The following is a 23,969-nucleotide window of genomic DNA, read 5'->3' as shown; positions in this document are numbered from 1 at the left end:
AAACACAAGCCAAAACAAATTAAGACCCTTGCATTTAATCCTTTACAAGGCAAATACAAAACTGCTTATAATGCAAAGATATAGATTTTTTAAAAAATGTTATAGGCATTAATTATTTTAAATAGAACAGCAATTCTATTTCTACAGGCATCAAGGTATGTAAAGGCAACAGGGGAATTTAGTGCATAGCAACTCTATATACTACGGGCTTCCGTACCCTATAGTACAGTACAGTTTCTTCAACATCATTAAGAGAACTTGACAGAAGAATGTAAAACAGTACACCAGTCAGCTCTCAGCACACAACCCAAAAGCAGTGAAAAGTTTAGAAATCAAAAACTTTAAACACATTATAAAAAGAGCACATAAAGCATATTAATTTTGCTGTGCCAGAACCCACCACCTACAGAATTGTTACACCATATTGAGGGTTATGATAGTCTTGGGGAAGCTTTATCATACACATTTAATGGTTTCTTTAGTTAATCATGAAAATACCAATCTGCAAGAAGGGTAGTTTAATTATTAATTACTTTCATGTTTGGTTTCATGGGATACATTTTTAGAGTACACACATTATCAAATTCGATTACTAGGGAGATCTGATGAAAAAAAAAACACAAATTTCATATTGATAAGGCCTTTTTCCAAACAGTAATTACCCTTATTTAAGGTAATATTTTTATAGATATATGACATTAATTTTTCTTCCTATTAGTCTCGACTCTTTCATTAGGTAAAACTGCTACTAGTTACCATAAACATTCAGTAGAGTGTTTCTTTTTGGTAGTCTTCCTAAAGGTAGCGAAAGGCATACATTCATATGCAAAAAGAACTAAGTATGGTTATAAAGAAAATATAATTCTTCAAGTTTGTATTGTAATGGCTGGTTATCTCCAATGATGCATGATTTTACGTGGAGACTGATAAAAGTGCAGAGCAAGTCCTAATTTAACAATGTTGTATATAATGTAAGTACATTGGATCTAACCTCTATCCCAGAAGTACATTTCTTTTAGTCACTTTATAGAGCTTATGTTACTGTTGTTTGGGTCAACTAGAGTTTTGTGTACTTTGCAGCGAGTCACAAACTGGGTTGCTAACTGGACGGTGGTAGTCTAATTACACTTTTCATAGATGTATAGAACATCTAGTGAAGCCTCTCGACATTTGTGTTGTGACACTTATTGGTAATTTCACAAGACACTTTTTAAAGAAAAAAACAAGCATATACAATGAATTGTACTATTAAGGAGATAAAAAGGACAAAATAAATACATTTCAATAAGTTCCTGATTTTGCTTCAGGCGATATACATTTATAAATATTTATTTCCATTTAAAAAGTATTTGCTCTAATACAACAAAGACGTTTTTAGAGAAATCTGGGGTTTAGACAGTTGGAGTCCTTATCCCTGTATTTCTATATCACTCTCCACTCCATTATTTTAGCATTATACAAATCATTGTGGCTGAACTCCGCTGTAAACTATTACCTCTTGTGGAAAGGGAAAAGGGTCTAATTAGCTATTTCTCAAACCCTGCTGCAGACTTCAATTACCTATGGTTTTCAATGGCCAAATCAGAGTGTAAACAACATTAGGGGCTTCAGTTTGAGCATGAAACAAACACTGTCCGTTTTTCTCTAATCTCTCTCTTATTATTTGTCAAGTCAATGTTTTCCTTTTTCATACTGCACATGCTTGTTGGCACTTATGCCCTGAAAAGCATCTCCAATTGTTGTGGGAGTTATTTATAAATCATTTGCTCTTCAATTGCATGCCTAAGCAGTTTTTTAGCATGGTTATCATTATTCAAGCAGGCTAATTAGTCCCATGTAACTAATCGCTTATGTGAAGCGCTGGTCACTACTTTTGCTTACTCAGAGAATGTACCTTACAGCAGAACACAATACACAGTCACGTGAGAACTATTCTCTTGGAGGATGTTAATGCACTGGAAGTTTAATACAAGAAATGTGTATTTTTCTACCAGCCAGTGCTGCCCGTATGAAAAATATTCTTATGAGCATCAAACTACAATATTTTTGAAACACAGACTTCTCTGCCCTAAAAATATTTGGCCACTACAAACTTGCTGCTAGAAGTTAAGAAATGTGAACAGCATCAACTGTGTTCCCCAAAATACATTCTTACAAAAAGGACTGACTGTTAGTAAGAAGGCTCTACATTTGGGGGTCATAGAAAAAACTGCTAGCAAATCTCATGGAGTGCAACACCCAAGAACAGACTAAACAATTTCAAACTCAACATTATTTTTAATGTCACCAAAACTCAAGGTCATGATCTGCAAATAAATCCCCAACAGGTTTAATGGACTTTAAAGAGCCTAACTTTTAAATTCAGTCTAATGTGATAAATTGATAAGCTCGCAATTTTTAGGACAGGCTATAGAAAGATTTCATTTTGGAATGTAATTTAATACAATGCACTTTGATGATGGAATGGTTACATAGCAATCAATGTTAAGTTTGCAAACGAGTGCAGTTCTACATTTGGCTTTGCTTCATATGAATCCAAGAGAAAAAAGCAGGTACTATACATAACATCTTCCAAGGCATTGGCTTTAGTTGACAGATATTTCTGCCTCTGGAAGAATTCTTTATAAAATGTCCTTGTCTGTAAAAACATACAAGCTTAAAGGCTCTCCAAATGACAAATAAGCAATACAAATCATTAAATACAACAATTTTATGACTTCTTCTAAAATAAAGCAGCAGTCTAAAAGCTCTGTATCAAATGTTTGTCATGTACTGTAAAGCTAGCATACTTCCTTGCTTTTATAGCATTTCAATATAGAAAATATCCTACTTGTATGCAAAAGAACAGGTTTTGTGTAATTAAACAATAACATTTGATTTTTGTGTGTCCATTTACAAATCAAGGTCGTTTTTTTATTACAATGTCAGCGGAACTAGATTAGGAGATTTTCTCTTTTTACATCAAAACATAAAACCCACTTAAAGGGCTATGCAAGGATCCACTGTTCCAGTTCACGAAGGCCACATAGTTGGAAGCACAGTAAGTCTAAGAGGGCACAGGGACTCTAGAAGAAACTCACAGAGATAACTGTAATGTTAATGAACATTTTCTTCCACTTCTATTGAATCCTAGACACCATCAGCTAGATCAGTTTCCAAAGGTCCAGAACAGTCATGCGATGAAGGGGTTCCCACAGGTGTTCCATGTGACATGTCTCTTCCTATGATCTCATTTACTAAAAAACAAATAAAGTATTACATTGGATGGGCAATCATGGCACCACATTTTACCAAGTAAATCTCAGCAACACTGTTATTTTAGCACAAAGAATGGATAATGTATTTTTTAGGAAAAAAAGCTTTGTGTAGGAGGCTATTGTAGCACTTACTAATATCAGATGGCTATCAGTCACCAACCACATTTGATGGAAGAATGCCACTTTTTACTGAAGCATTACCTATTTGTCTTACAATTTCACATATTAGTTTTAAAAAAAACCTATAATAATACAATATCACCACAATACAATTCTGAATCAAAGTATGGTTGATAGAAAGTAATACAGAAATATCAATTTATTTTGTATATACCAGAGGCCAAATACAGACCCCATTATTCATGTTATAGCAGAAGAAACATGTATTTCTGGTGTGTATTTTATGAGCAGATGCTGAAAACCCAGTGAGTTTGCCATGCTTACAATTTGCCACTGGAAACGAATAAATTTTCCCAAATGTAAAACCATGATATTTCTGAGGTGGAAAAACACCATACTACCTATCAAACTTGAAATGCTATCTTTAGTGCATTATGAAGGATTACATTTATATCCATCGAAGCATCCAGAAGGTTTATAGAATAAAAATTACTCCATCTGCTAGAAGGATAATAATCATGGGGCTGATTTCAGTAGACTATGTTAAATGAGAAACAAAACAATTCTGCTTTCACCATTTCAATATGGCATTTTTCAGATGTGATTAATATCCCCCCGTCTTTCTTTGCAGATAGTCAACAAAGCAACACTGGGGGCCAAGTACCTCGGCCAAGAATCGGGCGGAATTGGGAGGATCTCCGAGGTATTCTCTCCTGTCATCCCGCCGCTTGGTAGTGGTCAGTCACTATGTCACCTCCAAACCCTTTCCTCCATGCAGGTCAATCCTACTCCCCCAAACCAGTCCCTTTGAAGCTCTCTTTTCTAGTCCAAAAATTCCTGAAGGAATGCAGAGGAAGATCTCCCTGACCCTGGAAAACTGCAAACACATTTTTTAGGATTCCACAGCCGAACAGCTGACAGCGGGCTTCGAAACAGATTGTGCCAAGACACCGGGTCTACTACCTGATCCTACTTACCCAAATTCTATTTTCTAGTGTTTAGAAGAAAGCCATTACATCCTGAAGTGTGGTTCCAGTGGCAGTTCCCTGAATCTTTCATACATGGAATTATCTGTGCTGGGACAAGTGGGCCAATATGGTGAGAAAAGAAAGGCATGGGTGAAAACAAAATGTTTTTCAGTGTGTGTTGGCACAGAAGATAGGGGGTGAAAACAGAACAAAAAAAAATAAAAGCAAGCACGCTACAGGTACCAGTTTGCAACAAATCTCAGGAAAGACGGCTTGATGCAGAACTTTACATTGATCGAGGGGTTGCTACACACTTGTGTCACTGTCGAAAAACATGGTACTTGCTGCACAGAGAGCATTGGTTGTGATCTGTTTTCTAATGCAGCTTCCAGTCCTTTACATTACAGAATTTTGGTCCCACAGCTGGACCAAGGAGCTTGTTGGAACCCAAAATGAGCAACTGAAGATCATCTGAAACGTTGGTCTCTATATAATGTTAAAGGAAGAGTAAAGTTCATGGTTGGGATAACAAAGAGGAAATTGGGCATCTAAAGGGGCATATAATTGTTATTCATGAGGGAAATTCCGAAAGGTTAGTGTGTAGATTCTTAATATACCAGATCATTTGTAAAGAAAGTTGAAGTATAACAATGGTGTGAAATAATGAACCCATTTACTCTAGAAAATACTTTGATCTTTAACTGTGACTATGAATAATGTGATGAGGTCAGTAACCTGACCCCGTAACGAGGGGATAGGAAACCCTCTTTGCCTTCGGTGGCAAGCCTACCAGGGTATAAACCAGAGTCAGTCCTAATCCAGAGGGGGGAAGGTAGAAGTTGAGATAGGCACACTTGTTGTTCATCCCCAAGTGCCAGTCTTTACATGTGCAGTAGCACCTTGAACATGACAAAATACTGGCAAAGTTCTCGCTTTCTTTTCTGGAAATGTTTGTGAAGCAACAACTAGGCAAAGGCACCACCCTCAGCATAGCAACCCATCAGCATCCTAAGCGATTCAAGCTGGAGGGAGAGAGAGAAACCCTGAAAGGGGAGCCCAAGCTCCTATGCAATCTACTTACCAATGCAACCTAGACAGAGAATGAAAGAGTAGCCAGAGCTACAATGCTTTTCAAGACGCTGCGCACCACTCCTCAGCCTCAGCATGCATGGAAGCAGACCCAAAGCATTCACCCTATACCATCAGGGATTAACGAGAGAGGCAACTGCTCAACATCACTACACTTGCATTGAGGGGAATAGCACCTCGGTACACTAACATGGACCTGGACACTTTGCAGCACAGGCCGCCATTGTTGCAGCACGGCAGCCTTATGTCGGTAATAAGGGGCAGAGTTTAAGCCACTCCTTGTGGCTGTCCCCCATTGTGACCCCTACCAGGCAGGTAAGACTGGGCCAGAGGTGTGGGTTGTTCGGGTGAGATCAGAGCAGAGGAGTAAGTGGCGGACAAAGAGATCAGCAGGAGGAAGAACAGTGGATGGGAGTTTGGAGGCAACAAAGAAAAGTTGAGGTGTTGGTTGGTGAGTGCAAGGTACTGTGTTGTGAGTGTGCATGCAAGTTAGGTGGGCGTAAGTGTTGGAGGTAGTGTAGGGAGTAAGTGAGAAGTGATTGTGAATGAAAGAAGTGTGACTGGGGAGAAGGTGATGTCGAGTGAAGTGGTGGTAGTAGTAGTGTGGAGGAGGGGGTAGTAGATTGGAGGAGGGAGTTGTAGTGTCAAGGAGGGAGAAGTATTGTGGAGGCAAGTGATACGAGGAGTGAGAGAGGAAGACGACGCAGGGAGTATAAGGAGTGAAGGTGGGTGGAGATTGGAGCAGGAGAGGAATGAGAGAAGATCATTAGTGAGGGGGAGAGGAATACATGGGCATGATAGGAAGAAGACTGCCAACCTATACTCCTTTTTAGTCAACTAACAACATTGAAATAGTGTAGGGTCAGTCTAGAAAGTCCCTGAGGGACGTTAGAGATACAGCATTGGCCATTAGGGTTTCCTTCAGGGCAAAGTCATAACCTAAACAGCAGGGGGAAACCTGCAGTATATACCAACCGGGATGGGCAGTAGGGACGCCTGGGTTAGGCTGGGATTAATGCTGTTAGACAAGGGAGATGGACAGCCCTAGCTCCTTGACAAAAAGTTCAATAAAACCCCTTGAACCGTCTCCGAGTTTGCATTATTTGAACTATTTGTGACAATGCAAAATGAATCACAGGCTTAGTAGATCCCGACAGTTATTCAGCCATGATACAATGGACAGTGGGGAACGAATAATATTAGATGTAAAGTTGGTGAGGTGTAAAACTACCAAACTGATCCCTTTGCATCCAAGATCTATCTGTGGCCAGAGTACTGGAAACAGGGGTTCTTATTTAGTTTGGATAGTTATATCCAAGGCTCTGAACATTTTTCTTTAGACATAAAGATGATCTGGATAGTGATGAGAACTACCCATCAATGATCCTATGTATTCCCAATGTGTTACAAAATGTAACAAAATTAGGAATGTAAACCTGATAAGAAAAGAGAAAAACTTTTCAATAAGCAGGAACATTACACCACGTTCTGCAGCCACCTCACTGTATATTATAACACATTAAGGGCAAGTAGCCACAGGCTCACTGTCTATTTTACAACACTCACCAGCTACAAGCCATGGCCTTCAGCCATAGGCAGTGGTCCCAGCCTTCGGCCGTGCCTACTGTGCATTGTAACACATTAAGGGGCCAATATCAATGGCCTTCTGCCATGGCCAGTGCCCACTGTATATTGTACAACACTAACCAGTCACTAGCCACGGCCATGCACTGTGTCTACAGCCTTGGCTATGGCAAAGGCCACAACGGCCCGCGGTAGCTGCTGTGTAATTATGGTTAAGTTGCTAAACTCGTAGGAAGAGCACTTTTTCGGCATCTTATAACTGCGCTGCCCCTGGACGAATCCTCACCAAACTTTGCAAAAAAAGTATACTGCCAGGTTAAAATTTTTTGCCAAGTTGGGGGAGGTTTCATGAGGGGAGGAGGGGAAGTTATAAGGGGGGAGAACCACATTTTTTCCCACCCATAGACTGATTGGGGAAAAACCTTACGCACGGCTACAGGCCGAGCGTCTAGACAGATTGCCACCACATTTTTGGCAGGAGCAGGGGCCTGGGTCAGAAAGTGTGCTTTTGTGTGTTTGGTGGAAATCCGACCAGTAGTTTTGTTGCAAATAACTGAAATGAACGTCCCAAATAATTAGTGATCTCTGAGTCCGCTGACCCATTTCCCTATTCGTTCAGCGCACAGAAGTGTCATTGGCTCACGGTACAGCGTGCCGTCAGAGAAGTTTGGACGTGGCTGGTGGTTGGCTGGAGGGAAGCGTGGTGTACATCAAAATGTTTTGGGAAAGCTACCATGGTGTATCGGAGGACAGTGCGGCGGCGGAAGGGTCTGGAAAATGTACTGGACGGAATGTGTTGGCGGCAATAAGGGCGGGGATGGGTGGGGGAGTGAGAAGTGCTTGATGTGACATATGTGGCCGAGTACTGTGTGTGATGATTGGAGGCAGCTGTCGTAACGGCCCCATAGCTTCTGCCACAACCTGTTTGCGGCGACCTCTTTTCGTGGTGAGTGGTGGCAGGTGAATTGCAGAAGGGGAGTGAATTCCACATGACATAGGGTGGGTGGGAGCATGGGGGCCTGTGCACTGCCGAAGGACTGTGGTAGTTGGTGACTTGGTGGCATGCATGGGTGAATGAAGGTGCAGTGGGTCTGTGGAAGGATTGGACTAATGGGTGAATGGGCAAAGGCCGTAGGGTGTAGGGCATGCCCTCAAGAGCGTAGGGGCTGGGAGCCCCTCAGAGCTGCAGCTCTCTGCTGATGGCCTACGCTTCCGGAGCGGTAAGCAGACAACAGCCTGTAGTGTTCCGAGCATTCGGTTTGCCTTAGCTGTCCGTATCAGTGCATACGGGTAAGCCGTTAATGCAGGTGTATTCACTGGTGTATATTTACAGCTCGGTACTTAGAGCTGAGGAGCCTTTTTCTTCTCCCTCTCACTTTTCTTGTGTTTTGCATTTTTCATTTTCATTCTCATTCTCAAGTTATGTTGGTTACCAGGCTATTGCCCGGGGTAGGGGCAGGAATGAACAAGGGTAATGTCCTATCCATTGGCGGGGACACAGGCCTTATAAAGGGACAGGGTCCCGTTAGCCACCTGCCCATGGCTTTAGGCAGGGTGGTGCCCCTGATGCAGTCACCAGTACGGACACCCCGCAGGAGTAATAACTGTCTGTCTGACGTTTTAGCAATGAGTGCTAAACGCAGACTGCAGTTACAACAGAAAAGCTTGTTTGCGCTGAACTTTTGAATATCAGCAAAGACTCCCAGAATGAATCTAATTCTGAAGAACATGCTGCTGCCTGTTCTATATTAACGCCCAAGCCCACACAGCTCTTGACTGCTAAGGGTTTAGAGCCTTGGCGTCTTCTTCAAGAACAGTTCATGCGGAAGCTGGGGGCTTGTTTGAATATTATGGACTTCCAGAGATGGGTGGCATTAGTGGGTTCCAATGGTTTCACCTCCTATTTGCATGACTCAGAGAAGTCAAGTATGTTGGAAACTGATAGTAAGGAAAGCTTCACACAAACTTCCCCTCTATCCAAGAAAAACCAGCAAAAGGGACGTCAAACAGTCCCTATTGAGTCAAGTATTGCAGGTGGGCCCCTGCAGGTGAAGTTTTTCCCCACAGCAATTGGCCAAGGGGAAAACATATCACGAGCGGTTTCCACGCCACTGAACAAGTCAACTCTGCTAGCTACCTCTTCACTTGGTAAGGACCTCCGACAAAGGAAAGCGAAAATGGCCAATATTACGGATCCCATATTAAGGAGTTTTGTTTTGGATCCACGAAATGTGATTATTACCAATGTTCCTAAACCCAAGCAATACGAATCCAGAGAAGCCCTGAAAAATAAAATCTTGGCATGGTTCAACTCCAAACTAGGGACTAACTGTGTGAGAACACAAGACTTAAGAGTGCTGCGTAGACTTCAAATCACTAACTGGTGTCAGAGTGGCAACACTGATTGTATAATTTTGGGATGTGGGTTTAGTAGTTTGCCGATGTATTTAAATAGAATTTCTCTTTCTCAGCAAACAGGTTCATCTATGGCTTTGAAAATTGTATTGAACTGAAACAATGTTTAACTGTTTTGCTCCCTTAGCTGGTCTATATTTTTCAGTGGCACTACTTTGATCCATCCTTCTCAGTTAGGTCTGTCCCACTATACCATTATGTTACTGTAATTTTATTTGTTTGTTTCAATCGTGTGTTGCTATTATGTCCTGATCTTTCGTCATATGTATGATTTAGGTTAGCGCGCCCTGATGCCGTAGGGCTTTGGCGCTATAAAAATATACAAATAAAATAAATAAAGTTGGGCTGCAACATACCCACCGCAGGATCGCATGTTTCACTCTGCATTTGGTACAGGGGGCTGCTTGTATAGTGTGGTATGTGCAGATTGGTTGCAGTAGGGCTAGTGTTGCGACCAGAATGTGGGTATGTTGGCAGTGACACAGTACTTTGTCAATGGAAGTGTGGGCGCCCATAGCAAGTGAATAAAAGTGCACAGCGTGCAGGAGAGTGTTTTCTTTGCACATTATGTTCACTGTTGCAATTTGTTGCTGCATAGCTGCGTGGCAGTGCGCAGGTTGGGTAGGAGTGCTGGTGGGAGTGGTGTGGATGGTGGTAGTGGGTGCCATGGTGATATGTATGGTGGCATTACGTTGCTGTGGGTGTGTTCAAGGCCTATGCTGTGTACAGATTTGTTGAAGTAGGTCCAATGTTGTGAAAATGTTGTGGTAAGTGACAACACTTTGTGAATGGTTGTGGGTAGTGGTGGCGGAGGCTGTGGTGTGTTTGTGGATTCTGGTAATTGCGACCTGTTTTCATGCATGGGTGTTTTGTTTGTCCTTAATGTTAGCTGCCTACATGGCTGTTCTGTGAAGTGGTGCAATTTGGTGTTGCTTAGCGCCATGGCGCTGTACAGGTTGGGTGTGAGCGCTGGTGGCAGTGATGTGTATGTGGATTGTCGTACTTGCTGACATGGTGGCATTACATTGCTGTGGGTGTGTTCAAAGCCTAGACTATTGGGAGCATGGCCAAAGACCATAGGTCATGCACTCAAGAGCCTAGGCATTGAGGACACCCATGGCACTAATGCATTTTTGAATTTGCATCAGTTACAGGGTGGTGGCATGTAAGGAATGGTTGTGGAGCACATTTCAGCCGTTATAGTCCAGTGTTGCAAACAGATTGTGGGTAGGTTGGAAGTGGCACAATACTTTGTGAATGGAAGTGGGTACGCCCATAGTGTGTGAATGAAAGTGCACAGGGATACAGGAGTGATTCTTTTGTTTGTACATTATGGTAAATGTTGCAATTTGTTGTTGCATGGCAGTGTGCTGTGTTTGAAGATGCAGCAATGAAAAGTCACACAGTGCGGTTTCTGGGTGCAGTGTTTGCATACTGTTAGTATGGTAGATGGTATAGGTGAAGGGCAGCTTATATGTGCTTGGATAGTGGTGCTGTGTGCAGAATGCCTGCAGTATGGGCAATGTTGTAAACATTTTGTGGTTACGTTGGCAGTGACACAATACCTTCAGAGTGGAATTCGGTAAGACAATACTATGTGAATGAAAGGGCTTGGGGGTTCCGGAGAAAGTGCAAAGTGCATACATTAAGGTAACTGTTGCATGTAACGTGCATGTGCATTGCGGTGTGTAGGTTGGTTAGGAGTGCTGGTGCCAGTGGTGTATATGTGCGTAGTTGGCGACATGCTTACATGCATGATTGCATTATGGTGTAGGGAATGTGTGCAAGGAGCACACGCACTGGAGCGATGTAGGTTTGACAGTGCATGAGGCACAGAGTGGTGATCTTTGGAGAATGGGTGTGGAGTACATTGTGGACGTGCTATATATAGCACTACAAGTGAGTTGCGAAGCGTGTATTGTGCATTCTATGGTTGTGGTGATAGTTGCAACGTGCTACAGTATGTGGTGTGCAGCAGGAGATGGTGCAGTGAGAAGTTGTGCAGTGTGGCCACAGGGTGCAGTGTGTACGTAATGTGAGTATGGAAGCGAGTGTGGTTGAAGTGAAGGTTATATGTGGTTGGTTACTGTGCCGTGTGCAGAATTATAGAAGTAGGCCCAATATTGTGCAGCTGTTATGCATAGGTTGCGAATGACACAATACTTTGTGAATGGCAGTGCGTAGGAGTGATGCAGCCTGTGGTATGTTTGTGGATCCTGCTAAGTGTGTCATGTTTTCGTGCATGGGTGTTTTATGGTGTGGGGGAGTTTGGTGGAAGTGCTGCTACGTATGTTAAGTTTGTGCATAATGGTAAGTGCCCACATGGTCGCTTACTTGGATGTATAGTGTGCTGGTGGGAGTGGATAGGGCTGCAATGTTGTGTCCATGGCCAAAGGTGTGCTGGGTGCGTCTGAGGATCTTTGTGGGTGCTGCAATCGTGCATTATTTAGCAGTTTCTGGTGGAGGGGCGTGTACTGAGAGTGTTCAACTGTAAATATGGAGTGCTGTATAGAAATAACAGTGTGCAATGCAGAGCCTTTGTATGTCATTGCTGCATGCTTGTTTGAAAATTTGACAGCACCCAATGGGGGAGTGCTGCAAAAAGTGCCTGTGCATAGGGAAGCAGCATTGTCTCAGCTTCACTGGGCAGTGGGCCTCACTGCATATGGGAAAGCACATGTGCACATCCTGCCATTATGAGAGGGTGGAAAGGGAATTGGAATTGTAGGAAATAGGCAAGTAGGAGTTTAGGGTGTGGTTCCCAGGAAGGGGCGGTACCATTTTCTCCCAATACTGTGTCGTGGGGGTAGTTGAGATGGAGAGACGCACAGTGCTTATCGTCGGTGATACCTTTGTGTGTCACTTGCACAGGTGTTGCGTGCAAAGAGGCGTTGCTGGTAATTTCGAGTTGGAAGGCGGGGACGCTGTCTGGGCCTGTCAGGGTGACTGCAGTTTTGGCGGGATGGGTCGCCTTTGCAGATATGTGGCGTCTGTCACGAACGTTGACTTTGGCGTGCTGCACTATGGAAGTATACATTTGGGTTACATGTCATGTGGACGATTAATCAGTCACCTGAAGAGGTTGCTGACCGCAGTGATGCATATTTTTCCTACTGCAAAGGTTGTTTACTCGTGCATAACACCAAGAGGAGTTTGGGTCCATGACGGTGTAATTTGTCCGCAGCCAGAGGTCGGAAGGTGTGCTATAAACAGAATTATGCGTGAGTTTATGCAGACTGCTGGCATGTTCTCTACCCAGTATGAGATCATGAGGTCAGCAAATACACAGTGGTTCTGTAGAAATGGCATTTGAGCGCCATTGGCAATGCCACTTTCTTTTAAACTGTGCAAGAAGCACTGACCAGAATGTGGTAAAAATGTGAGAGGCAAACAAAAATGCATATAAAGAAAACATTAAAAAAAGGTTGCTGGCACGCATGTTACAAAAAAAAAAAAAAAAGAACTTTCATACATCTACGATGGAAGACTGGATCACCTACCCAGTTTGATATTGTTTATCCCCCCGGGCCCGCTCCCCATCCACTATCACAAAAAGGTAGTGCATTACGTGGTACTTTAATGATTACACGTGCCACATCCAGGGTGGCTATGTGGATGTACACAGATGGAGAAATTGTGCATACTTTCATTGAACTTTGTAGTGGACATGCTTTGGAATGGCACATTTGTACTGTAAATGTGTAACAGTACATTTCAAGTGTTGTACAAGAGTGTCAGTGTTGGATGTTGGCAGCTTCGATGCGACTGGTCGATGCGTATGTGCCTTTTTACGCGTAACCCAACGAAGTAGAGCTGCAGAGAACATATTGGCAAGGGAAGAAGGACTGCTCCAGCTTTACAAGGGTGCAGCCCTCACGCTACTTTGGGATCCGCACGTGCCATAATGTGCCCTTTACACCACCTTGCTCAATTGCCATGGCAGTGTGGGGATTAGCCAATGAGGTAGTGTCAGTGTGGTTAGCAGGAAGGGGAGGTGTAACTGGTGTACATTACATTCTGCATACTGGAGTGGCTGACATGGCGAAACGCATTGTGTTGACTGTAGGTGATCCCTTTGTCATAGATCTGCACAGCTATTCCCTGCAAAGACAGTTTGCAGGCAATTTTCCTTTGGAAGGAGTGGACGCATCGTGGAACTCTGTATGAGAGCAATGTCACCGATATGCATATACTTTGCAAAGACCTCACCACTTTTCCAGTAGTAGATGTCATCGTCATCCATTACGGCAGCATGCATATGGGTTACCTGCCTTGCTTAGATTTGTTCCGTAGACTGAGGAGACTGCTGAATGTCGTGAGGACGCTTTTTCCCACTGCCAAGGTGCTTTTCTCATCCATAATACCAGGTAGAGTATGGCCTACTGCTCATGGTTGTTGTTCCGAGCCAGACAGAGGAAGGGGTCTCATCACCAGAAGCATGTATACTTTTTTGTCCGGTCGTAGAATGTTTTTCTGCAACAATGACCGCATTAGTTGTGGAAATGCGGAGGGTTTCCAAGAAAATTGCATTTTGTTGTCACCCATTGGCAATGCAGTTTTGTTTATATTTAAATATATATATATATATTTTTTTTATTGAGTACATACTTTCTTACAAACTTTTATCAATTCCTTTAAAACTGGTCAGAACAATATCCTCATAAAACATATCACAAATCCACACACACATTCATTTCCTCCTTAAATCCAACCCTTCTCAGATCTGGAGCACTTACTTTTAAAAACTGTAACAAATTAAGAATTAGACCAAAATCTTCACAAACCAATAACCGTGACCAGAAGCTTTCTGTCTCTAAACATTGTCTTATCTTTAGACACTCTCCCGGGAACTTGGTTCTAGGTTCGGTCAAGCCCCTGCAGCACACCAAAATTTGCTGCAGTGTTTGCATCTGGCCGTCGTAATGGCAGAATCTGCAATTGTCTCCATCTGATTTATCATATTGCTTCAACATTTCGTCGGTGGGGAGCAGTCTCATAAACTGCATTCTATACCACAGAGACGGGAAAAGCTTTAGAGATCGGGGCCTTGTGCCAAAAGCCTCGGATTCTTCACTCAGGGCGAGTTGCCATGGATGGGAATTTCTATCCTTAAGAGTTTTTATCCAGGCCTGTGCCCAGATTTTACCTTTGACTTTACAGGGATTAGTATATCAATAAACGTTCTGTAATAGAGCCTTACAACTCTAGTAGAGCTCTACAATGCTCCATCCCACCAGATTGCTGGGCGAGAATTTCAAATGGAGGTGCGGAAAGCACTAATACACATTTGCGATATAACGATAACTCCTTGCAAGCTGTTTTAGCATATAAAGAAATAAGGCCTAACTCGTAACCTATCATGGAAGTTGCTGCCAGTTTTGGCAGTTTTAGGAGTTTTCTCCAAAATGTTCCTTCCAAAGATGCCCACAGTTTCTAAGACGTGAATAGAAAACCTTCTGCATCAAAAATCGGAACCGGAGAAACCTTGGCCTCAAAAAAAGTGACAACCGGTTCCAAAAAGAATTTGCCAAATCTCTTGGGGGAGCCATATAGCTTGAGATGTCATCATGGAATTCTTTTTCAGGGCCAAACATCTTGGACCATCATCCTTCCTGTTATTAACAAGGGCACCCAAGTAAGTCAGTGATTGGGTTTCGAATAAAGTGGCACCCTCCAGAAACCATTTGTATCCCGAAACATCCTTCCTACTGCAGCTGCGCCCAAATGTCAGAATTCTAGTTTTTGCTGGGTTAATTTCAAGACCAGTCTTCCTCATGTACTCCAGCAAAGCCCAATAGGGGTCTGGTCCAGGATAACCAGGTCATCAGCGAATAATAGTCTGGCAATCTTGTTTGTGCCCATTTTCGGGGGGAAAGCATTCCCCCCATCCAAAACGATGGATAGGTCTGACAAGAACTGGTTAAAAAGGGTCAGGGCAAGCAGGCAGCCTTGCTTCAGCCCCCTTATCACTGAAATCGGGTCAGACAAAAGCCCTTGCGCGTTGAGAATGATTTTGACAGTAGTGTCCAAGTACAGCGATCTAATAGCTGCTAACAGGTTCTTAGGGCATCGCCACTCCTCCATTTTTCTCCAGAGCATGTCCATGTCTACGCTGTCAAACGCCTTTTTAACGTCCACAGAGGCCATGTATATTCAAGTTCCTTTTTCCATTGCTTTGCCCTTCAAGATGTTTAGAGAAACAAATTCAAATGTATCCTCACACCTTTTGTGAATCATGTTTGTTTAGGATCAGCTCTACCAGTGGTTGCTATCCATGTTTGTGAATGAGATAGCAAGACACCCCCAAAACTCTAACCCAATACATCGGAGTGCGCGATAGGGTGGTCGTTTTCCAGATCCAGCCTATTGCCTCCCTTGTAGATCTGGACAATCACTGCAGACTTCCATGATTCTGGAATGGTCTCCAACCTCATGATTATTTTGAACAGGAGGTATATAAGGGCCATCCATTCATCCGGGGCACCTTTTAACATCATATTTGCAATGCCGTCAGGGCCGGGGGCCCTAGATCTACTTGCCTTGTTGATAAGTGTAAGCAAGTCTCCCTCGTTAAAGTGTAGGGACCAGCCCCCCCTTCCTTTGTTTGTAATTAGCAAAGGTGCCCCTTCTTTTTTGCCCAAAACTTTTTCGCAGTGGGCTAGCCATTTGTCCTCTCATACCATGTTTGACACTGGGATCATTTTCTCTGTTCCCAATTGGTTGAGCAACTCCCAAGTCGCTTGCGTGTCTCTTTTCAACATTGTCGCAAGCATGGCCTCCGAGTCAGCCTGTAGCAATTTTGCTCTGTGGGCTGTTGCCCAGTCCCTAAATGTTTGCTTTCTAGTTGCAAACAATCTGTTTGTGCTATCCCCTTAATTTGTTTCAAAGCTCCAATGTCTCTTCTTAACCTACACTTCTCTTTCGCCATTTCAGCATCGTAAATATGGGCATGGGGCCTACCCACACTTGTGGCACTCCAAATTCATATAACAGGGGGACATAGTTTACTCCCTCTTTGCCCCCAACCAGTTTTTCAAAATAGAATTGTAGGTCTCCAACGTCTTCCCTCCTTATTCTCAACCGGTTACCTCCGTTAGAAACCTCCAGAGGGAATTTCCAGAGTTCCTTTCGTGTAACCGGCACAGGTTCTTTTATTAATAGTTTCAGGAAGGAATGATCGCTACATTTTTTCAGTTGAATTCCTAGAGCAATAACCCACCTGTTAGGATTAGAGCAAACAAACACAGTCCAAGGTGGCGGAATATACCGTTTGTCCAGGTTGCTGCCGGGTAGCCACCCCTTTCATCAAAACCCTTAACCATGTGTAAATCAAAGGCTTCCGCTAACTCTAGCCAGTCCACCACCCTCTTTTTTCCAGTGCCCTAGTTTCCTGCTATTTCCTCCAACCCCTCCGCCCCTTGGGCCAGGCAATGCACATTGAGGTCACCACCGACACAGACTAAATCAATCCGAAATTTGCAGCAAAATGAGTCAATAAGATAGTACAGACTGCAGAAGCCTGGTCGAGTATCTCCTTCGGGTTCCAATAGATATTTCAAATGAGCAACCAGATGCAACTATCTGGGGGCGCCAACCCCTTTCTATTTTTCGTCAGTGTAAGTAGGCCTGCAAAGGGCTGACCTTTCTGTCCACTGTAACGCCTACCTGGTCTCCACAGAAGCGTAATGATCCAAGAGCTATTTTGATCTGTGGAAATCTGATTCTAAAAGGGTTTTACCTGTCATGAAAGAGAGATAGCAAGGAGGGAGGTACTGTAATTGATAATACATTCTTCTAGGACTCTCTCCTCCCTTCCACCCTGAATAATCTCCCCTTTTACTTCTAAGACCCACACTCTCCTCACCTGTGTTTTGCGTGTGTGGAGCTCTCCATCCTGCTATTACACAGGGGCGCGTGGTTGTTGAGGTTCTGAAGACTAAGATGCTTTTGAACTCTGGTAAGCCTCTGAAGGGGAGAGTCTTTAAAATATAATAATAGTCTCTGACAGAACCAATGGGATAGGCAAATGTCTATAAAAAGTTCAAAGTTGGAGAGATCTCTCTTGATGACTATTAATTCGGAATAGGACGAAATTTCAGAAAAAGCATTACCGACCCCACCAAAAGACCTAAAACACACACCACGAAAAGTTCTAACTACCAAAAGTTTGAACTTTTCGTGGTATGTGTTTAGGTGGGGTCGGTATTAAAAAAGAAATTGATAAAAATTCTGCAGGGGGCTGGGGGGGGCCGTCCCCAGCAACACCCCGCTCACTATAGTATACAGTATAGTGAGCGGGGAGTTGCGGGGGACATCCCTGCAGCTCACCTAAAAAAGAAAACAACAAAAAAGTAGGTGCTGCGGGGGTGTCCCCCGGAACACCCTGCTCACTATACAGTATAGTGGGCAGGGGTTGCGGGGGACACCCCCAAAGCTCACCCGAGCAAAAGTTAAAAATAAAATTAAAAAAAGACCCTGCAGCACCGGTTCCCGATCACGGGAGTGAAAGGGAACCAGTGCTGCAGGGATAGAGCGCATCTGAAGGAAAAATAAGTAGGTGCGTGGGGGTGTGTGTTTGAATATGTGTGCTTTGTAATGGAAATGTTTGCATGTAAAATGTACGAACATTTTGTATTGCGTACATTTCCCATGCAAACATTTCTGTCGCAGGTAATTTACCCGTGGACAAATTACATAGATCCATTAATTCTTCTTTCCTTTTGCAGGTTCTGTGAAGAAATCAGCTTTAACTGAAGGATTCAGAGTTATAAAAAAAAGTGTCTAGGATTGCGAGGTTGCATCAGGTCCAACTATACGTAACCCACAGGGCATACATGACCCCTCAGAGGGTCGCCAGATTTAAAAATACAGGAACACAAGTCTGCCCTAAATGTGGGGAGGTGGATGCTGGGATGGTGCACATGTTCTGTGCATGCCCGGAGATTGGGAAATTTTGCGGCAAAATCATCCAACGATTAGCCGAGAAAGGAATTCAGCTAGACGTGGAATCAGTGTGGGCATGTATGGTAGGGGGCTTCACGAGATCTCGCAACCTGAGGCATGCAAGCAAATTCAAGGACCTGGCCTACATACTGGCCAAGCATAGAATTGCCATGGGTTGGAAGGTGAGCCATAGACCCAGAATACAGGCGTGGTGGCGTGACCTCCTGAAATGGGCAGAGGAGAAAACAGTGGTATGGTACGAGGCGACCAATTGGGGGGCGGAGGGGGGAGGAAACGGAAACTCTGATGGCTTGGAGACACTTAATAGCTACACTGTATGGGTCTACCCAGGATTGGCTAAATGAACAGAACTCCTCTAGAGATACAGAGGAGGGTGAACCTCTGGAAGACACCACAGTGGAAGGAGTGGGAGAGTAAGTTTGAGTTGGGGGGAGGGTTAAGAGAGAGCAGTGGTTAATTTGCGGTATTATATAAAACGCCTGACAAATATGACATACACTGTTGGATTGTTTTTGTGTCTTGATTGTTAACACAAATAATAAAAATATTTTTTTTTAAAAAGAATTCAGAGTTATAAAGGAAGAAACAGGAAGACCTTTTCTTGAGGTAATTTGGGGCGCTTGCTAGGGATGATGCGCACAATAAGCATAGTGACTTCAGTAACCTGTCAGGGTTTTTTCATTGTGGTAAGTTTGCTCACCTATCAGTGGAAAGAATGTTGCACAGCGAAAGTTTGTTTTCTAAACTGTAGCTTTCTTCTGTGAAACACAGCTTTTAACTGTGAGGTAAAACTCATGGGAGCTTCAGGTACCTATGCATGTAGGAATTATCTTTAATTCTGTAATGTTCATTCTATAACTATGGTACTCTGTATTGTAGGTCTTCGGAAGCCAGAAAAACCATTGGAATGTTGCTGCGGCTGCGAACGAAGGCTGATGACTGACTGGAACTGTGATGGAAGAAATTCTCCTGTTTGAAGACTGCGGCGGCAGACACTTTAGTCAGGTAATTCTTACCTGTGGTCTATTAAATGTTCTGTGAGCTTTTCAGATGATTAATATTACTTTTCTTTCATTTTGCAGGTTCTGTGAGGCAAGCACCGGTAGCGTTGAACCGCCCTCAGCAGACCTAACGCGAAGGGCGCGTTACTGCGGAGGCAGGGCTTAAGTAGCCTTCAAGGCCCAATGCCTAGTTCTCTGCTATAATTTATCAGTGAACCACAGGGCAGCCCTCTTAGGGGTACTGTTACACTATTGAGTCCCTATGGAAGTCTATGGTGAACTTAATTACTGCAAACTGCGAGAATGCAATGTTTGCCAGGCTAACACCCACCAAAAGCCTACAGATCTATACAAGGAATCCTGCCTGGCCTGAACCTAAACCAGAAACCCTGGATGCAATCATGATACCCACAAAGGCAGGATTAATATGAGAACTGTAGTTGTGATAGGCTGGCGAAATTGTTAGCCAAGTTTCTTGTAGGCATAGGATATCCATTTCTCCCGAGGTGATGCCCTTATCCCTTGCCAAGTAGGAGAGCCCTCTTGTGTTCCAAAAGCCTATACTCAATCCGAGTGCTCGTTGTTAGTTCAGATCGGGATCCTTCACTATCCCTTTTTGAATTTTTCTTGCTTCCAATTTCTCATGCTTTCATAAAAGAGAAATGTTTCGCTCTCCAAAGTGCCGACTTTCAAACGATACTTTGAGCAGACCCTCCCATTTAAACACTGGGCTAGTAGGTCTTGAAACCATGCACTCTGTTTGCCTGGACCCTGCCTTCCTCTTAGGCCATTTATAATTTTTGAATCAGCTGGGCTATTTTTGGGCTTGTTCTGAGGTTTCTCCCCGACTTTAACAAGCTTTCACATACCTGAAGCTCCATCAAATTAAAGCCTCATGAGCACAATAGGTGAGAACGCCTCAGGAGAGACGATTTGATTGACCTTGAATTTAGATGTAGGATGACCGAATCCATCAGGTCCTCGTCAGCAAAGTCATTTGTTTTTATGTCCTCCGAACTGACAAAATGGAAGTCAGGAACGTGATGAAACAACTTCATTACGTTGGCTACATTTGGAATCAGTCCGTCATTGAGGGGGAGCAACCTGTGTAATCTTAGTTGTGGAGGAGTACCTCCTGTCCTCTCGTTCACCTTGTGGTCTTTTTCCTCATTTGTTGAAGTTCAAAAATCTTATATTTTGCTCTTCAGACGATTTTCTCTTGACGCTGGGCTGCTTTAAAACCTCTTCCGTTTTCTCTTTAGGTGAAGCAGAGTCGAGAGATCTTTTGAGAGTCATAAACCTCCTTCAGTGCTCTAGGGTCAGAAACAGTACTCCAGATCTATTTTTATTTAAGGCCACACCAAACGATAAAGAGCCCTCGTCATGCGAGGAATTCCTACTCTCGGAGGGTGATCCCGGTTCCTCCTTGTTGTTATAGTCATCATGGACCATCCAAAGGGACAGGTTGAGATCTGCCTCATTCTTGGGAGCTGAGAGATCTTCAGTCAAGGGAGCAGAGAGCTACCGTTTCTCTAAGTTTTGTCTCTTCCGTTGATTTGTTCTGCTCAAGCGTCCTCAAACACATGCCGCTTTACCACTTGTAGTGTGATTCGAGGGGGGGGGCGTGGTAAGGTTCCTTAGAAATGCCTGCGAGCCGTTAGATTTCCACTTCAGCTTAGTAGCTGTCGTGGTTTTCGCTTTGCTTGCTAGTAGACCACCTTTTGAGGAAGTTTCCTGCCATTTGTGCTTTTTGTTGTTTTGAAAATAAATCAAGAAGGAGACATTTCCCCCAGTTGGTGTGGTCAATTTAGCTGATACCACCTCCTTTCCCCCAATGTTGTGGGTCTCTCTATGTTTTAGTTGCCCTTCTATCTCTGCGTCCAGCGCTAGGGCCTGCCGCGTCAGGCGTTCTTTGGAACATGCTGCCAAATCAATGGAGTGTTCCTTAGTAGGCTCCTGGCCGACAATGAGCGCTGTCTCATCCACTCCTATAATCTGGTGTTCTTGCATAGGAAATTTGCTATTGGTCGATGGCAATGTGGATAAGAGGTCCAAGGGGCACATAGACGCCCTTCTGGCCTTCTAGACCTTTACAGATGCCTTTACCTAGAGTAGTTCCAAAAGAGTCCAATAAACGGTTCTTCGCCTTTCTTTCTAGATTGAGTGCAGATGAGAGGTTTCGTTGAAGTCGATTGGAACACTCCGTTTCCTGGTCAACTCTTGACTTCAAGTAAGTAATAAAGTTCTCCATGTAAATCAATTTTGAGTTGATGAGGGCCAATAGAGTTCAGTGATCCTTCAAATTTGCCTTCAGGAAATCATATAGTTTTAAAAATGGGGACAGGCAAGTTGCTAGGGCGCCAACAAAGAAGGCTGCGTATTGAATGCAGTGGAATTCAGGATAGGTGTAGGGACTTTCAAAGTTCTCAGAGAAAAGACAAGGTCCTCCAAAGAAGAGACCGAGGACGAGATTTCAATTGGTACCTCTGGCTCAAAGTTAGTCTCAATTGTCTGGAGCGCTTTACTCACGGAATTAAGGTTGATGAAGACGTCGAGCTGGCTTCTAGCCTACAGGTAAACTACAACGTCTACAACCCTATTGGCTGGAGCCTTCCCTTGAGTGAAGTTGTTTCCCTTGGTGGAGCTTAATTCTGTAGCCAAGGCCTCTCCTGCAGAGTAGTCCTTCATTGCCAAGGCTAACTTAGCATCTACGCCAGCGCTTCTGACCTCGTCCAGACTGAGCGTTTCATTGACCAGAGGGCGCTTGCCATGGGAAGGAAAAACGCAATCCCCACATGGGGCCCTTCCCATGCCCAAAACTGCTGGAGAAGCCTGCTTGCCGTTTGTGGTCAGCTCCTCGTAATCCGGTGAGGTCTCCCAAGAGCCTGTTGGCCTCTCGTTGGATTTGCACTCGCTTGGTTCAGGCATCCCCATTACCTTCAGGATTTTATCATCTGTTAGTTCCAGGATGTTTGCTGGGTGCTGTTCCTCCGCCAGGCAAGCCAGATCCTTACCAAGGGAGGGGGACCCTCTGGGGTTAATTAAACTTTTCTTTGCAGCTGGTACTAGCCCCCTTTTAGTGTTGGATACCACCATCTTCCTTTTTAGGGCCTAAGTGAGCCTGTTGCATTCAGTTCAGTTTTTCCAAGCATTGGGCCATGCACAAATATTGACCAGATGGGCTGGGGAAAGTGGTTTGGGTATGGACTCCTGAATCACAGAGGACATAATAATGTCAGTTCGCACGTTAGTCCCCTTCCCGCTCACCTTGATTTTTGCTTGCAGTCAGGTCCTTGAGGAAAAGATTGCAAACTGTAAGTCCTCCACTGATGAATCCGGGAGGATACGGCCTCCAGGCGCGGATCGCCGGAACACTCAGCCACCCTCCGCTCAGCGGGGTGGCCAGTGTTTTAAAGATGCTCCTCCCACTTCACCAGTAGAGCATGAAGAAAGACTGCAAGCACGCACTGGTGCTATATATGCTAACAGTGGTGTCATCAGTGATGTCATGATATAATTGGTGAGGTCATCAGGGATATCATCTGTCATATCATTGTGGTCATAAGTGACACAACAGGGGGCACGAATTTAAGGTATTTTTTGCTGAATTTCAGGAAATTCTCACCCAACATCCCTGCAACTAATGATTTTTCCTTCAATATATATATATATACATATATATATATATATATATACACACACACCGCACACACACAGACAGACACACACTTTAGTTAATGTAGAGTTAGGATGATCCAATTTATCAGACCAAAACTCAGGAAATTCAGCAGATGTGGTAAGTATGATCATTTTGAGTCCCTTCTTAGTTACCCAGCCCATAACCACATACATGACAATCACAGCATTGATTACCAGCGAGATAAGAAATTACATCATGAGGGACATCTGAAGGGGGACTCTGAGCTACGCCCAAGATGGTCCCCACAACCACTGACTTTCATGGGTTTTGTTACATTTAATAGTATCATCTTAACTCTGTATTAACTAAGGTTTTTCTCACTGAATTTCAAGGGTTTAGTTATGCCAACTCTTCTCCAGGGCAAAATGGTCATGGCTCCAACCCCCACCTCCCCGCATAGGATGTAAGCAGATCTGACCTCCCATGACTTGTAGCCACATTCTTTAGCCATATCCACTGCCCATGTTGAAACAATAATTCAAAGAGACTGCATAGGCATAGTGGCTTATGGCCATTAACCATACCCCCCCTCCCTACCCATAGCCAGTGGATGGTACTCCCTTTGAGACCCATATCTCTGTCACTTAGTCATGGCCCATGGCCCATATGCCCCTGCGTAATGTCTTACCACATCCCACCGGTCATGGCTTCTGGCTATGGTCAGAGGCCACGACCTTCAGTCTTGTCCATTGTCCACATTGCAAAAATAAGCTAAATGAATGAGGCCATGGCTAGTGGGCGAGTCCTACAGCCAAGCCCCATATCCCCCTCAAAATGTAATTACCATGGTGTTGGTTACATGTTTTAGCATACGTGTCTAAGAGATTTATCGGCTCCTCCTTCAGTACCCATAAAGATTGACACAAGATGA

The 23,969-nt window shown here is 43.8% G+C and overlaps 1 protein-coding gene across 1 annotated transcript in view; it reads right to left on the bottom strand.

The window, feature by feature from the left end:
* Positions 1-2,257: 2,257 nt before the first annotated feature.
* NFATC3 (nuclear factor of activated T cells 3) overlaps positions 2,258-23,969 on the bottom strand; it is a 1,594,447-nt gene continuing 1,572,735 nt past the window's right edge. The window contains exon 10 of the mRNA XM_069639728.1: positions 2,258-3,236. Coding sequence (XP_069495829.1) covers positions 3,130-3,236 — 107 coding nt within the window. The 3' untranslated portion in view covers positions 2,258-3,129. The remainder of the gene's footprint in view (positions 3,237-23,969) is intronic.

This window comes from Ambystoma mexicanum, chromosome 1q (genome assembly GCF_040938575.1).
Source record: "Ambystoma mexicanum isolate Mex_15411 chromosome 1q, UKY_AmexF1_1, whole genome shotgun sequence".
Taxonomy (NCBI): domain Eukaryota; kingdom Metazoa; phylum Chordata; class Amphibia; order Caudata; family Ambystomatidae; genus Ambystoma; species Ambystoma mexicanum.
The sequence above is the reverse complement of the archived record's forward strand: the minus strand, read 5'-3'. Positions and strand labels throughout refer to the sequence as shown.